This window comes from Erythrolamprus reginae, chromosome 9 (genome assembly GCF_031021105.1).
Source record: "Erythrolamprus reginae isolate rEryReg1 chromosome 9, rEryReg1.hap1, whole genome shotgun sequence".
Classification (NCBI taxonomy): Eukaryota; Metazoa; Chordata; class Lepidosauria; order Squamata; family Dipsadidae; genus Erythrolamprus; species Erythrolamprus reginae.
The window spans coordinates 24,121,079-24,133,629 of NC_091958.1; the positions used below are offsets into that span (position 1 = coordinate 24,121,079).

A 12,551-nucleotide genomic window follows, 5' to 3' on the forward strand; every position below is an offset into this window, starting at 1 on the left:
AATAAATCACCAAAAATAGCCAAAATCTTTCATGCGCACACGTCCCGTCATGAGATTTCGCTTCCTTTGCATGCACAGAAGCCAAATCTCACTCGGATGTGCACGCCTGCTGGTTACCTGGAGCTGCGCATGCAGCTCCAGTTTCGCTACCGGTACGCAGAGTGGCGTGTACCGGATAGCAACCCATTACTAGTGCTAGTGCTAGTGCCTCCTTGCTTGCTTGCTTGCTTGCTTGCTCCATCCATCCCTCCATCCCTCCATCCATCCATCCATGACCTGCAGTAGTTAGAAAGCAGTAGATGTGACCACCAAGGGACGGTCCCTCAGATAACCTGGTCCCAAGCCACAAAGAGCTTTAATTCATTATTAGTAATGAACAGTCTCTGTTTCTCATCAGCTTTGTTAATCCAGGGCTGCTGTAAACTATTCCAGGTTAGTTTCCTAAAAAAACACCCCATCAATACTCAAGGGTTATCACTTGGGCTGCCTTAGTTTAGCTTCAGATGTGATATGGCTCTTTTAAACACCAGCCTCTGCCATTGTAATGAGAGTGGGGCCAATCTGAGTTACTATTTTTTCTGTTGGTTACTAGATCTCCATTAACACTGATAACATTGATCTGGCTGGTGACATCATCCAATCGATGGCCTCCTTTTGGGCAATTGAGGACTTGCAGGTTGAAGCAGACTTCCCCGTGTATTTTGACGAGGTGCACCAAGCTTTTGTTGGGGTAAGTGAGCAAGGCTGCTTAAACATATCTGGGCTACCAGTGGAAGAGAACATCGGTAGCTCAGGGTGGAATCGTGGGGTCCTTGGGGCTTTCTGAGCTTTGTTGTTTTCTTACATATGTTTCATGGCCCAACTAGGCAACACCATTAGCGCCAGAAGTAAGTGGAGTGCAGAGGAGGAGAAGGCAAGGAAAACAAAATGTAGGGTGCTTAATACTCTCTGAACTGCCTGCAGATGTTTATATACTGTAACTATACAAGCGCTGAAGCCCACAGATCCACACTGAAGATGTTGCCTAGTTGGGCAATGAAACATCTGCATGCAATAAAAAACCCCAGAGAGCACCAAGAGCACCGTATCTGAGATACCTCATTGGGCTGGATTGGCATAGCTTAAATAAATGGGAAGGGGCAGGAGCTAAAGAAATCCATGGATTTGATGGGCCACAAGCAAAAGATGTTCTCAAGGGATTTAAAACAGCAAAGAACGCTAACTGGTCCACCTAGAACTTTCCTAAAGCCGCACCAGACTCTTAATTATTTATCTGCCAGCAGACCAAACTATTTTGTCTTAGAAAAGATTGCCTCTTTCATGGCAGCCCAGGCCATCTCGGCGTTTTTCCGCTGATGGAATTTATGCTCCATTTAAGACGAAACTTGCAACAGGAGAATTGAATTGTCAACAGCTTTGCTTTTAGGCTGGAGATTCATTCAGCAAAATTTACTTGCTTTGTCTGGATCTGAATTAGCCATCTGTGAGGTTTGGAACGGTAATGATTTTGCAAGCAGGTGTCTGTGATGACAGGTGGAGTCCCAAAACCCTAAAATCTCAAGGAAGTAGTAGATCAGGAGGTACTTTGAATGACTGCCACAAGGAAGCGGCTCCATAACATGAAGACTTCAGGGATCGTAGCTAGTGCTGGGTCTCCCTTTTTCCAGAAAGCAAACATCTGATTGTCTTGTCTGGCAAACAGATATTTTATGGGTGTGCAATAGTGGCAAATACCTGTAGCTCAGGTGTTGGATGAGGGTGAAGATGCATTCTTTGAGCTTGTGGGTTGATTTCCAAATGTTTTGTTACCAGCCTCGGTAACATCTTTAGCGGAGTTTAGGGGATGTCAGTATTCTTCTGTTTATAAGGGCTTCAGGTGTGGGTGTGTCAAGTGAGGGTCTTTGTGATGCGTCAGTTGTGAGTCATCAATGAGAATCTTGTGATAAGGAGATTGGGAGGTTAACTGCTGGTGTTGTGTGTGAGAGAGAGAGTTGGTTGAGGGTTGGTGCCATCCCTGGCTGGCTATGCAGTTGATTTGGATTCTGAGGGGTTCGTAGGCTGGTTGTGGGTCAGTGTCTGTGGATGGAATTGCTTGTTGGAGCGCCAGGCTTCGATGAACCTATGAGTGTGACTGTTGGGGCCTGTTGGCCGTTGGCCCCTTCAGCACAGGAATCAGAAGAGGAGGAGGCATGGGAGTCAGGGTCGGCATCAAGGCAACTTGAGAGCTCCGAGGGGGAAGAGGGAGTGGAGCTGGCAGAGAGAGAGAGAGACAGAGCCGACGGTGAGCGAGAAACTTTTATGTTGGGCTGCCGGCACTCCTAATTGCAGGAATCTTTGAGTTCACTTCAGAGGGATTTTTGTGTTTGGGGAGTTGGGTCAGAACACTGGCAGGTTGACACACCCACACATGGAGCCTTTATAAACAGAACAGTGACACCTATATTCCCTAAACTCCACTGAAGATGTTACCTAGCCTGGTGACAAAACATTTGGAAGCCAACCCACAAGCTTGGAGAACGAACCTTCACCCTCCTGATATCTGTATTACGTTGTGGGTGGTTCTCCTCCGTAGGTGGACAGTTCCCACACAGTTTGTCAGAAGCTCACAGCCAACATGGCTGACAGCTCCAACTCCATCCGCGGCATGCTGGTTCGAGCAGAAGATTCCCGCCTGATGGGAGACTGGTGAGTGAGCTAAGCACCAATTGATCAAAACACTGATTGATAGAATACTGATGTCAGGGATTTAAGTAACATCCCCAAGGAAAGAAAACCCTGAGGCTTGAGTTTCCTCAAGGCTCCACCTTATTGGAGTTGTCACATTGACCCATCTGGGGAAACACGAATTTGAAAGCTTCCTGTTTTCCACACCAAAGGAAAATCCCAAGTCCCAGCACCCACATGTCCATCACATGGTTCAATCAATGCACGGGCCCAACTGGAGATGCAGCACACCCCTCCAGGTGCAAGGCAGAGTGACCTTGACTCTCTCGGAGAAAGGAATGCTGTTTTAACTATATTGCCTTACTCACAGAATCCCCCCTCCCAGTTTCCCACAGCACCAAATGTGGCAGGACCAAGGGGGTTTCCAGGTCTGACAGCTGATTGATCAGTCAGTATTGCGGGAAAGTCGGGTAGACTGTATTGGTTGGAAACATGCAGAAGGGGTCTTTTGAATTGAATTCCTGTCTCCAGCAGACCCAACATTATCAGGAACGAATGTTTGAGGGAAGCTTATCTTGGCTTCATTGCATTTCAGATCCCAACAACTTAAATAGCTTTCGACAGTTATTTGCTTATACTCTGAAATTTTTGTTTATCCTCGCAGGAAAAATATGAAGAAACGGTATAATGAACTGTATGACGTCAACAAGGATTTATTGTCTCAGTACAAGATCCGCTGCACCAATCACACTGAGCTTTTAAATAATCTCAAAGCGATAAACCAGGCCATCCAACGGGCAGGAAATCTCCGAGGTAGGCTCCGGGGGAGGGAACTGAAGGATTAGTTCTCATTCGCATGTCCTCAGTAATGGGTTGCTACCCGGTATGTGCCACGCTGCAAACCGGTAGTGAAAATGGAGTTGCGCGGGCAACTCCAGGTGACCGTCAGTGGTTTTGAGTGAGATTTGGCTTCTGTGCATGGGCAGCCAGCGAAATCTTGCGAGAGGATGCACGAGAGAGATCTTGGTGATTTTCTGCTTCTGCGCATGTGTGCAGAAACCAATTCTCGCTCAGATGTGTGCGCCCGCCGATCAACCGGAGCTGTGTGCGCATCGCATCGGCAGTAAGTAGGAACCCCTGCCTGCATGACATGTCACTTGAAAAGAAGTTTGAAAAGAAAGGCATATGCCTGAGTGAATTTTAACCTGGAAAGAAATGGGCATGAATTTTGAATTCTTGAGTTTCTGCAGGCATTCAGCTGAATTTGGGGACATCTTTAAATGGGATTTTAAAAAATACAGTCTTGCTGACATGTATACATTTGGCTGGAGGATTCCTTCCTAAAGCTGTGTAGTTATTTGGAGAGCTGTACACATACGCTTACATATAAGATAAAGGAATAGAATCATAGAATCATAGCTGGAAGGGACCTCCAGGGTCTTCGGGTCCCACCCCCTGCTCAATGCAGGATTCATCAAACCATGCCAGAAAGATGACTGTCCAGTCTCTGTTTGAAGACCTCCAGTGAAGGCGAGCCCACCACCTGTGGCAAACTGTTCCACTGGTTTATCACCCTTACTGTTAGAAAGTTTTTTCTGGCATCTAATCTAAATCTATTCCCTTACAGCTTCATCCCATAGTTTCTAGTCCTTCCATGTGCTAATGAGAACAATGCTGACCCCTCTGCTCTGACAGCCCTTCAGATATTTGTAGACAGCTATCAAGTCTCCTCCCAGTCTTCTCCTTTGCAGACTAAACATCCCTTGATAAAAGAGAACATTTTTAGCTCACAGTGGAATCCTTGCTGCTCTCTGAACTTGGCTGACCTCCTGAAGGCATTTCATGATCCAATCAATGCATTGATGATGTGCCCCGGTTGGGTCGTAAAACCTTATCTAGCAAACCACCAAAGTCAGAGAGTACCGAGAACCCTATATTCCAATAGAAGAGAACTTGTAGCTCCAGGTCAAAGTGTGGAGTCCTTAGTGCTCTCTGTCAGTTGTTTGCTTGCAGACATTTCATTACCAAACTAGGTAATATCATCAGTGCGCTGAAAGAAAGACAACCAAGATCAGAGAACACCAAAGCTCCCGCAGGAGGAGGTGCTTCCCAGATTATCAAAATGGAACAGGGGAATGAAGATGCGATGGCAGTTTAGATTACAGTATTTATAAAACTCATGGGGGGGGGGGGTTCCCAAGCCAAAAGTCATCAATAAAACCATTGCTTTGCTTTTGGAAACAGTGACGTGAACGTGCATTTGGTAATATTCTAAAATTACATTTTGTAAAGCATGAGCTTTTCTGCTAAGGCACAGCCCTCTAAGAAAATCACAAATTGTCACTGGTAGGAAATGGGCTTTTTTAAAAAAAAGTGACACTTGACAAGAGGCACTTTGGGGATTACGTTGTCAAGAAAGGAATTGACAACATAGTATTTTTTTGGAGTATAAGAGGCACCTTAGTTTTGGGGGAGGAAAATAGGGGGGAAACGTGCCTACTAGCTCCTTAGTCTAGTCCGCTTCAGCACATTATTGTATCCCCTGGTTCGGGATGATTTTTTTTTCTTTGGAGGGAGTATCAATGAATACAAGCCTGCAAAGACTTAGGGCTGGAAAAAAACTTTGGAGGGAGTAGGAAGCCTGGAAGATCGTTAGCGCTTCGGAAAAAAAAAGCTTATTAAAAGCTACATTCGGAATATAAGATGCACCCAAATTTTCAGCTTCTTTTAAGAGGGAAAAAGTGCATCTTATACTCTGAAAAATCTGATAATTGGCATTTGTATCACACGTTACTAACCACAATATAGACTGTTTTACTCCCCAACCATAGCAACTATAAGATATGCAGGCTTCAACTCACAGAATTCCCCAGCCAGATTGGCTGGGGGATTCTGAGAGTTGAAGCCCACACATCTTAAAAGTTGCCCAAGTTACCAAGACCTTTAACCATACTAGCAAGGCTTGTTAGGAAATTCTGGAAGTTGAAATCCACACATCTTAAATTCGACAAACCCTGATCTACATTACTTCGACCCTGATTTTGCAGCCCAGCAAAGAACTCAAGTGTTCTTTCTCCGTCAGGAAATTAAAAAGCAGTGGCTCCCAAAGTGGCAAATGGTTTGATGCACCTTTTCTCCAAAATTATTGAAATGGGGAGATCTCACTATACAGAAGAATCTTGTTTGTTTTTATGGGCTGGATTAGAACATTAATGAAATGCCCGCATATTTGGAGAAGGTGCTGGATTTTCCCCTCCCCCTTTACTTTAATCCCACCTGGAAAAGGCCCTTTTCTCTTCCTCCAGGCTTCCTCCTGTATAAATGGAGGGGCGGCATACAAGTCAAACAAATAAATTCAAGCCTTGGATCTCCTTGTTTTCCTGTCGCAGAATTTCCGGAGAGCCCTTGAAGTATCTCCCAAGAGATGCTGGGCACATGACTGTTAGCTAGCCTGCCTTTCCTGCAGATTTTAAAAAATGGGCCACCGGGGGCTCATCCACCATCCGAGGGAGTTCAAAATAACGTAAACACTGAGCAGCAAGAATAGCTGTGTCCTGCACAGGCTGTTCCCCGTCTGACCTCAGCTGGTTTGGGTTGCGGGTGGGAGGGAGAAAACATTTTCCCCTTCTGAACTGCAAGAGAGTTCATTTGCATTCTTGGAAAAGAGCAGACTCCGCTAATCCTTTTCTTTCTTTTTTCCTTCCCCTCCAGTTGGTAAACACAAAATGCAAGTGATTTCTGCCTGCCGGGACGCTATTAAGAACAACAGCGTTAATATGCTCATCAAAATCATGCGTCTGGGGACATCGTGCTCTTGATCAGAGCGAAGGCTGGAGGCGGAAGTTAGCCAATGGAAGACAAGCAGAAAGATCTAGCCACAGATAGGCAGAGAGATGGCCAAGCTTTTAGGGACGTTACAGACCAAATCTGGGAATTTCAGAAGCCAAAACCGCCTTGGAGGCTGTTGATTAAAATAGCAATGTTCGATTCTTCAATAGAACCAACAGATTTCAGTCTATCTGTATTAGTTCATTTAGATCAGAGGTGTGTCCAATCTTGGCTGGGGAATTCTGGGAGTTGAAGTCCACAAGTCTTAAAATGGCCAAGGTTGGACAGCCATGAGCCAGACAAGGAGAAACTCTACTCTAGCTTTGTATGAAGCAAGAAAAGGAAAGCTTAAAGTAATGCCAAATCTTTTATTATTATCATAAATTAAAGTGAGGTCTTGATTCAGAATAAAGTTTGAAAAGGGTCACTGCCTTTTAAGCTGGTTGCAACTATTATAATTAGGTTAGGATTCTCCCCTTGGTGCAGTGGACAGTAATCTAGGCTTACACATTTCAAAGGCTGGCTTGATTTACGGTTTAATAAGCTCCATGAATCCAACTAGTAGAGCCTTACCCAACAAACCATAACAACCGTCCACGATTATTAACCCAAGCTGCAAATGACCACATAATTAGACCAATAGGAAACACTCTTCTTTGGTCATCTGGGAGAAGCGGTGAGTTTTGGAGAACACAGGGAATCTTGGCTTCTTCCAGGTTACTCCGTTTGTTTTTTCTGAGGCTGCTTAGGATGAGCTATCACCAAAGTCCTGTCATCAGTCCAAATGACATGGCATTCACATTGCTACCACATGGAAGCTTTGTGCCCCCACCTCCCTCCCACAGCAGTTCAGACCATGGTTAAATTTCCAAAAGGGCCCCAGAAAAGGAGTGGTGTTTTGCAGGAGCATAAATCAGATTGTGCAACAGCATCTTTCTTTGTAAGGAAAACTGTCCTTTTGAGGATTTAACTAAGAGAAATGGCTCGCCGTCACTGGCTGGCACCATCTCTCATTCATAGTAAACAAAGGAGAAGTCCCAGAATTCTTTTGGATCGGGCGTCTGCTCCAAACTACGCTGATTGATGTACTTCACAAATTTCAGTGTCTCTCGATCTCTGTAAATCAAAGCCAAGCAATTGGCCTCTGGATTAACCGTCAGCAGCTTGAAAAGAGAATAAAACAAGGGCAGTTATATAAAACAACCTTACTTTCATGAATGCATCTGTGCAGACCCGTCCAAATTATGGGGTTTCAATACAAGCCTACTTCCTCTGCTAGAAAACATTCAGGCTGCATGCACGGAAGAACAGGATCTAAGTCACTATAATTTCCCATAAAATAAACATTAAGGTAGTTTCACCACAGCGTGGAAAACAGGGTTGTCAGTGGCTACTAATTACGAGATGCTACATTCATTAGGTTCTTGTTCAAATTCACAGAGGCATCTCAGTGGCTACTGTGGGAACAAAATGTCCCTCTATTCAGTCAGCTCCATCCCTTTTGAAATGGCACAAAAAAGGCAAATTCTTTGCTTGAAACAATTATGGAAATTGAAAGTAGAACTTGGCAGTAACATAATACCATTACCCATGCTCATATGATGGAGTGTTTTGTTCAGTTTTGTCAATGCACCTTAAAAAAAAGATATCACAGGGTTTCTGGGGTTTTTTTTAAAGGGAGGATACCAAAGTGATTACTGGATTGAATCAGATCCCCTGCAGGGTGAAACAAGCAACAGGTATATGATGGGGAATAAAGTAGAGCTAGGCAAAAAATAACATAAATAAGAACATGCATAAAAGGTAAAAGTCTGTAGAGATTCTCAGTTGTCCCAGTCATAGTTGTCCCAAAAGTGCTGTTTCAGAAGGCAACTAGATTTTCTGGTTTTTTTCTTTGAAGACGTTTCGCTTCTCATCCAAGAAGCTTCTTCAGGTCTACAGGATAGTGGATGGCTTTATAGTCTTTGCATCCTTCAACAACCCTCTTAAAATAGTGGTTCTCAACGACCATTTCACAGGGGTCGCTTAAGACCATGGGAAAAGACAAATCTCCTATGGTGTTAGGAACTAAAGCTTCTATTCTGGCGCCTTGGAACATATTTTTACAATCCGACCAATCAGGCATTTACAGTGAGAGTGTCCCTCTGACCTTCCTGCCAATCAGCTTAAAGCTCTATTGGGAGAATTGGTGCTAGACTTATGGTTGGGGGTCATCAAAACATGAGGAACTGTATTATTGTTTTGCGGTATTAGAAAGGTTGAGAACCACTGGTCTAGAAGGATGCAAATGACCAGCTGTCTGCAAGATATATAAATCCTTCCGTTTCCTACCATCCAGTCAGAGCTAAGAAGCTTCTGGGATGAGAAGTGAAATGTCTTCAAAGAAAAAAACAAAGTCCAGTTGCCTCCTGAAGAAAGCACCTTTGGGCTATGTCTACAGATAGCCCTCAACTTCCAATCATTCATTTAGTGATTGGCATTCAAAAAAGTGGCATGGCCAGTCGGTACTATTATAACTGTTGCAGCATTCCCACGGTCATGTGATCAAAACTGGTCCTCTAGGCCAGTGTTTCCCAACCTTGGCCACTTGAAGGTATCTGGACTTCAATTCCCAGAATTCCCCAGCCAGCATTTGCTGGCTGGGGAATTCTGGGAGTTGAAGTCCAGATACCTTCAAGTGGCCAAGGTTGGGAAACGCTGCTCTAGGCAACTGGCATGTATTTTTACAAAGGCTGCAGCATCGGATGTGATCCCCATCTGGGATGTCCCAGCTCACTTCCCACAAAGTCAATGGCAAGCAGATTCATTTCAACGAATGTGTGAATCGCTTTAACTTCAGCAATTCACTTAACAACCATGAGAAGACAAGGGGAGATGGGGCACAGCTCACTTAGCACCCCCTTGCTTAGCAAGATAAATTTTGTTCCTGTGGTTGCAAGTTGGGGGCTCCCTGTAGAACCAGAGGCCTTCAAACTTGACAACTTTAAGACTTTGTGGACTTCAATTGCCAGAGCTGGCTGGAGAATTCTCCCATGTCTCTGGAAGGAGAGTCCATCATGGGTTTAGCTCGAGTCTTATTGGTAGGGACTGAGTTATAAATTAATATAATTATCATATTAATTAGGTACCGCCCCCTTGCTGCCCCTGTACCTTAGTTTTAAAAAACTCAGTCAAGGAAGGGACTCTGAGTTTTTTACTCCTGAGGGAGTAGTCTTAGAAAATGTTGATTTAATGAAGTATTATTGTAATAAATGTATATGTATGTACTGTATTGCCTTTAATCTTGTTTTTTCTGTCTTCACAGATCATTTCATTGTTTTGGGGTTTCTGCCCTCCGCGGGCAGCGCCCCCAACGTTCTCCTCATGGGGCCTCTTCTCCCCGCGAGTACTGCCCTGAAGAGGAAGGTTGAGCTGGAGATCCCTGACCTCCGTGGCCATATCTAGCTTATTCACCCCAAGTGGGAGGGGTCCGCCCCCTACCCACTTAAGGGGGCAGCAGGAAACGTTTCCAATTGATGAGGGAAGGCTGTGCCTTGACCGAGAGGCAGGCACGCTGCCTGGCTGAAGCCGGGATCTGTTTCGGAGCGCCTCACAGCTGATCGCTATTACCAGCCTCAAAGCGCTCGCAGCCGAAGCCGCGGAACAAAGCGAGCGGCCGCTGGGGACCCAGCGGAGAGCGGGGAATCCCCAGGCCTTTTGGCAGGCAGCAAAGTCACGGCGCCTGAAGGGCCGTGCATATTGTAACCAGGGGGACCTCACCCCCCCCCCAGGGCGGCAGTTGGTAGCGCCCGCCATTTTAGCCTGCAGATCGACGAGCGGAAGGAATTTCCCGCTCGGATTTAGGCGCGATTTGGCAGGGCGCCAGGAGCCAGGCCTGTATTCTGCCCGGCAACACGCTTCATTGGCTCAGCTACTCACGTGGTGAGCAACTGTCAGGAACTAAATCTTTCATTCTGTGTGGATTCAGGCTTCGTGTAGTGCTTCTAGTATAACGATTTCTACAGTTTTGTGAGTAAACGCTGCCCCATTTCTATAAGGATGGCTGATCAGATGGTTCAGGGAGGGGAGCAAATCCAATCTGCTCCGGCACCCCCCAAGGGCAAAGAAAAGGCTTCTTCTAAGTCCAAGGCCAAGTCCTCCCAGACCTCTTCCTCCTTGAAGGAGGCTGAGAGAAAAATAAGGGCTTTAGAGCAACGCCTAGATGCAGCATTGGCCTCTCCAGCCTCAGGGGTTCTCCATGTACCCCCATTCCAGCCGCTCCCACAAGCAGGGACACTGGCATTGGGAGCTCTGGGTTCTGCTACAGAGAAGGACTGGTCTCCAGACCGCCAGGCCTTACCGTGCCCTACTCCACCATTACCTTCACCTCATGCCAGATCTGAGAGGCCTGCTTCAGTCAGCCAGGTTTACTATGGGCCTTCTACTGCAACCCAGCCAACTGGGGCCCCTTCTGCATCTTTCACACCTACAGCTGCAGGGCTTAGATCCCATGCTGATGCCTGGCAGGCCTTCCCGCCATCCCTGCAGGACATGATTGCCAACGTTTATGCGCAGGGAATGGCGGTTGGGGCTCAAAGTGTGACACCTCCATTACCGCAGTCATACCATCCCAGGGACCTTTGGTCAGCACCACCGCCCCCACCTGGGCTGGATTCACTGGCAGGAGACACTGGGCTGCTGGAAGAAGACAGTGAGCATGGGAACAATGAACTGTCTGATGATGAGTATGCCTTTCCAGAACAACCTGCTCCCGCGGGGCTATTTAAGCCAGCGTTATTTAGGCTACTCTTGCACAAGGTGAAACAAACCTTGGATGTGCCAGGTGCGGCGGCACCTCCGGATGCAGGTGATGGACTCAGAACTTCTGCTTCCCTGTGTAAGGAGCAGCCCAGGGAGTCCGATACTGTTCCTGCAATGGAGATATTCTTAGAGAACATCAAGCGCACGTGGCAACACCCGGCAGCGGCCCAAGGCCCTTCTAATGTAGAGCGTCGTTTCTACACCTTTGATAGCGAGATGGAAAATCTATTACAGTTTCCGCCTGTGGACAAGCCGGTAGCCACACTGGTGTCCAATGCCGCCTTTCCTTCCGAAACGGCGGATAGTCTTAAGCCGGATGAGCGACGGGCCGAAACCCTCCTGAAGAAGGCCCATCAGATGGCAGCTTGGGCCCTACGAGCGGCATCAACGGCATCCATCTTTAATAGGGCATCCATCATGTGGCTCCAGGAGGTTCAGGCTCGGATGGGACCTGAAGATCCTCGTCTCAAACAGGATCTCAACAAGCTCCTGGCTGCGGCCGAATTTTCGGCGGACGCTACCTTGCACGCAGCAAAATTTGCCGCAAGGGGCATGGCCTCTACGATCTCTTCTCGACGCCTACTTTGGCTTCGACACTGGCAGGCGGATGCCAAGTCGAAGTGGCGCTTGTCATCGGCCCCTTTCGAAGGCACGAAGTTGTTCGGGGAGGTGCTGGAGGCTGTTCTGGTGGAGGACAAGGACAAGAGGAAGGTCCTCACCAGATCCTCTAGGCGCCAAGATCGCAATAGCACCCCGTACCGACGCCGGCAGCCATTTCGATGGGACCCAGCTTCCGGAGTTACCCAGACCTCCAGGCCTTATTCGCAGGGCCAATATGGTCAGTCCTATTCGTACCGCAACGATAGGACCTACTTTCAGGGACGGGGCAGAGGATATCAACCGTCAAAACGGCCCTTTCGTGGTTCCAACCAGCGAGGTTTCCGTGGAGCCAAGTGACTCCACAGGGCAGGTCCCTTTGGGGGGAAAACTCCAAAGGTTTTGTACCGCCTGGACGGCCACAACCTCCGATGCTTGGATTTTGGACACAGTGACCCGAGGGCTCCGCCTCGAATTCTTACGTCTCCCACCTACCCACTTTGTGCCCTGTCCAGTACCCGCCGATGCTGCCAAGCGGGCATTGCTAGAGCAGGAGATCGCACATCTCCTGGAGATCCACGCCATCGAGAAGGTGCCAACCCACATGGAGGGCATGGGGTTCTACTCCAGGGTCTTCATAGTACCCAAGTCATCGGGAGGTT

At 47.1% G+C, this 12,551-nt stretch overlaps 2 protein-coding genes across 2 annotated transcripts in view; one reads left to right on the forward strand and one right to left on the reverse strand.

Annotated features, from left to right (window-relative positions):
* Window positions 1-6,682, forward strand: part of BBS2 (Bardet-Biedl syndrome 2) — a 42,425-nt gene extending 35,743 nt beyond the window's left edge. Inside the window, exons 14-17 of the mRNA XM_070760497.1 lie at window positions 593-730; window positions 2,573-2,685; window positions 3,329-3,477; window positions 6,376-6,682. Coding sequence (XP_070616598.1) covers window positions 593-730; window positions 2,573-2,685; window positions 3,329-3,477; window positions 6,376-6,482 — 507 coding nt within the window. The 3' untranslated portion in view covers window positions 6,483-6,682. The remainder of the gene's footprint in view (window positions 1-592; window positions 731-2,572; window positions 2,686-3,328; window positions 3,478-6,375) is intronic.
* Window positions 6,683-6,846: 164 nt separating this feature from the next.
* OGFOD1 (2-oxoglutarate and iron dependent oxygenase domain containing 1) overlaps window positions 6,847-12,551 on the reverse strand; it is a 29,892-nt gene continuing 24,187 nt past the window's right edge. Inside the window, exon 13 of the mRNA XM_070760499.1 lies at window positions 6,847-7,655. Within this exon, the coding sequence (XP_070616600.1) occupies window positions 7,503-7,655 (153 nt within the window). The 3' untranslated portion in view covers window positions 6,847-7,502. The remainder of the gene's footprint in view (window positions 7,656-12,551) is intronic.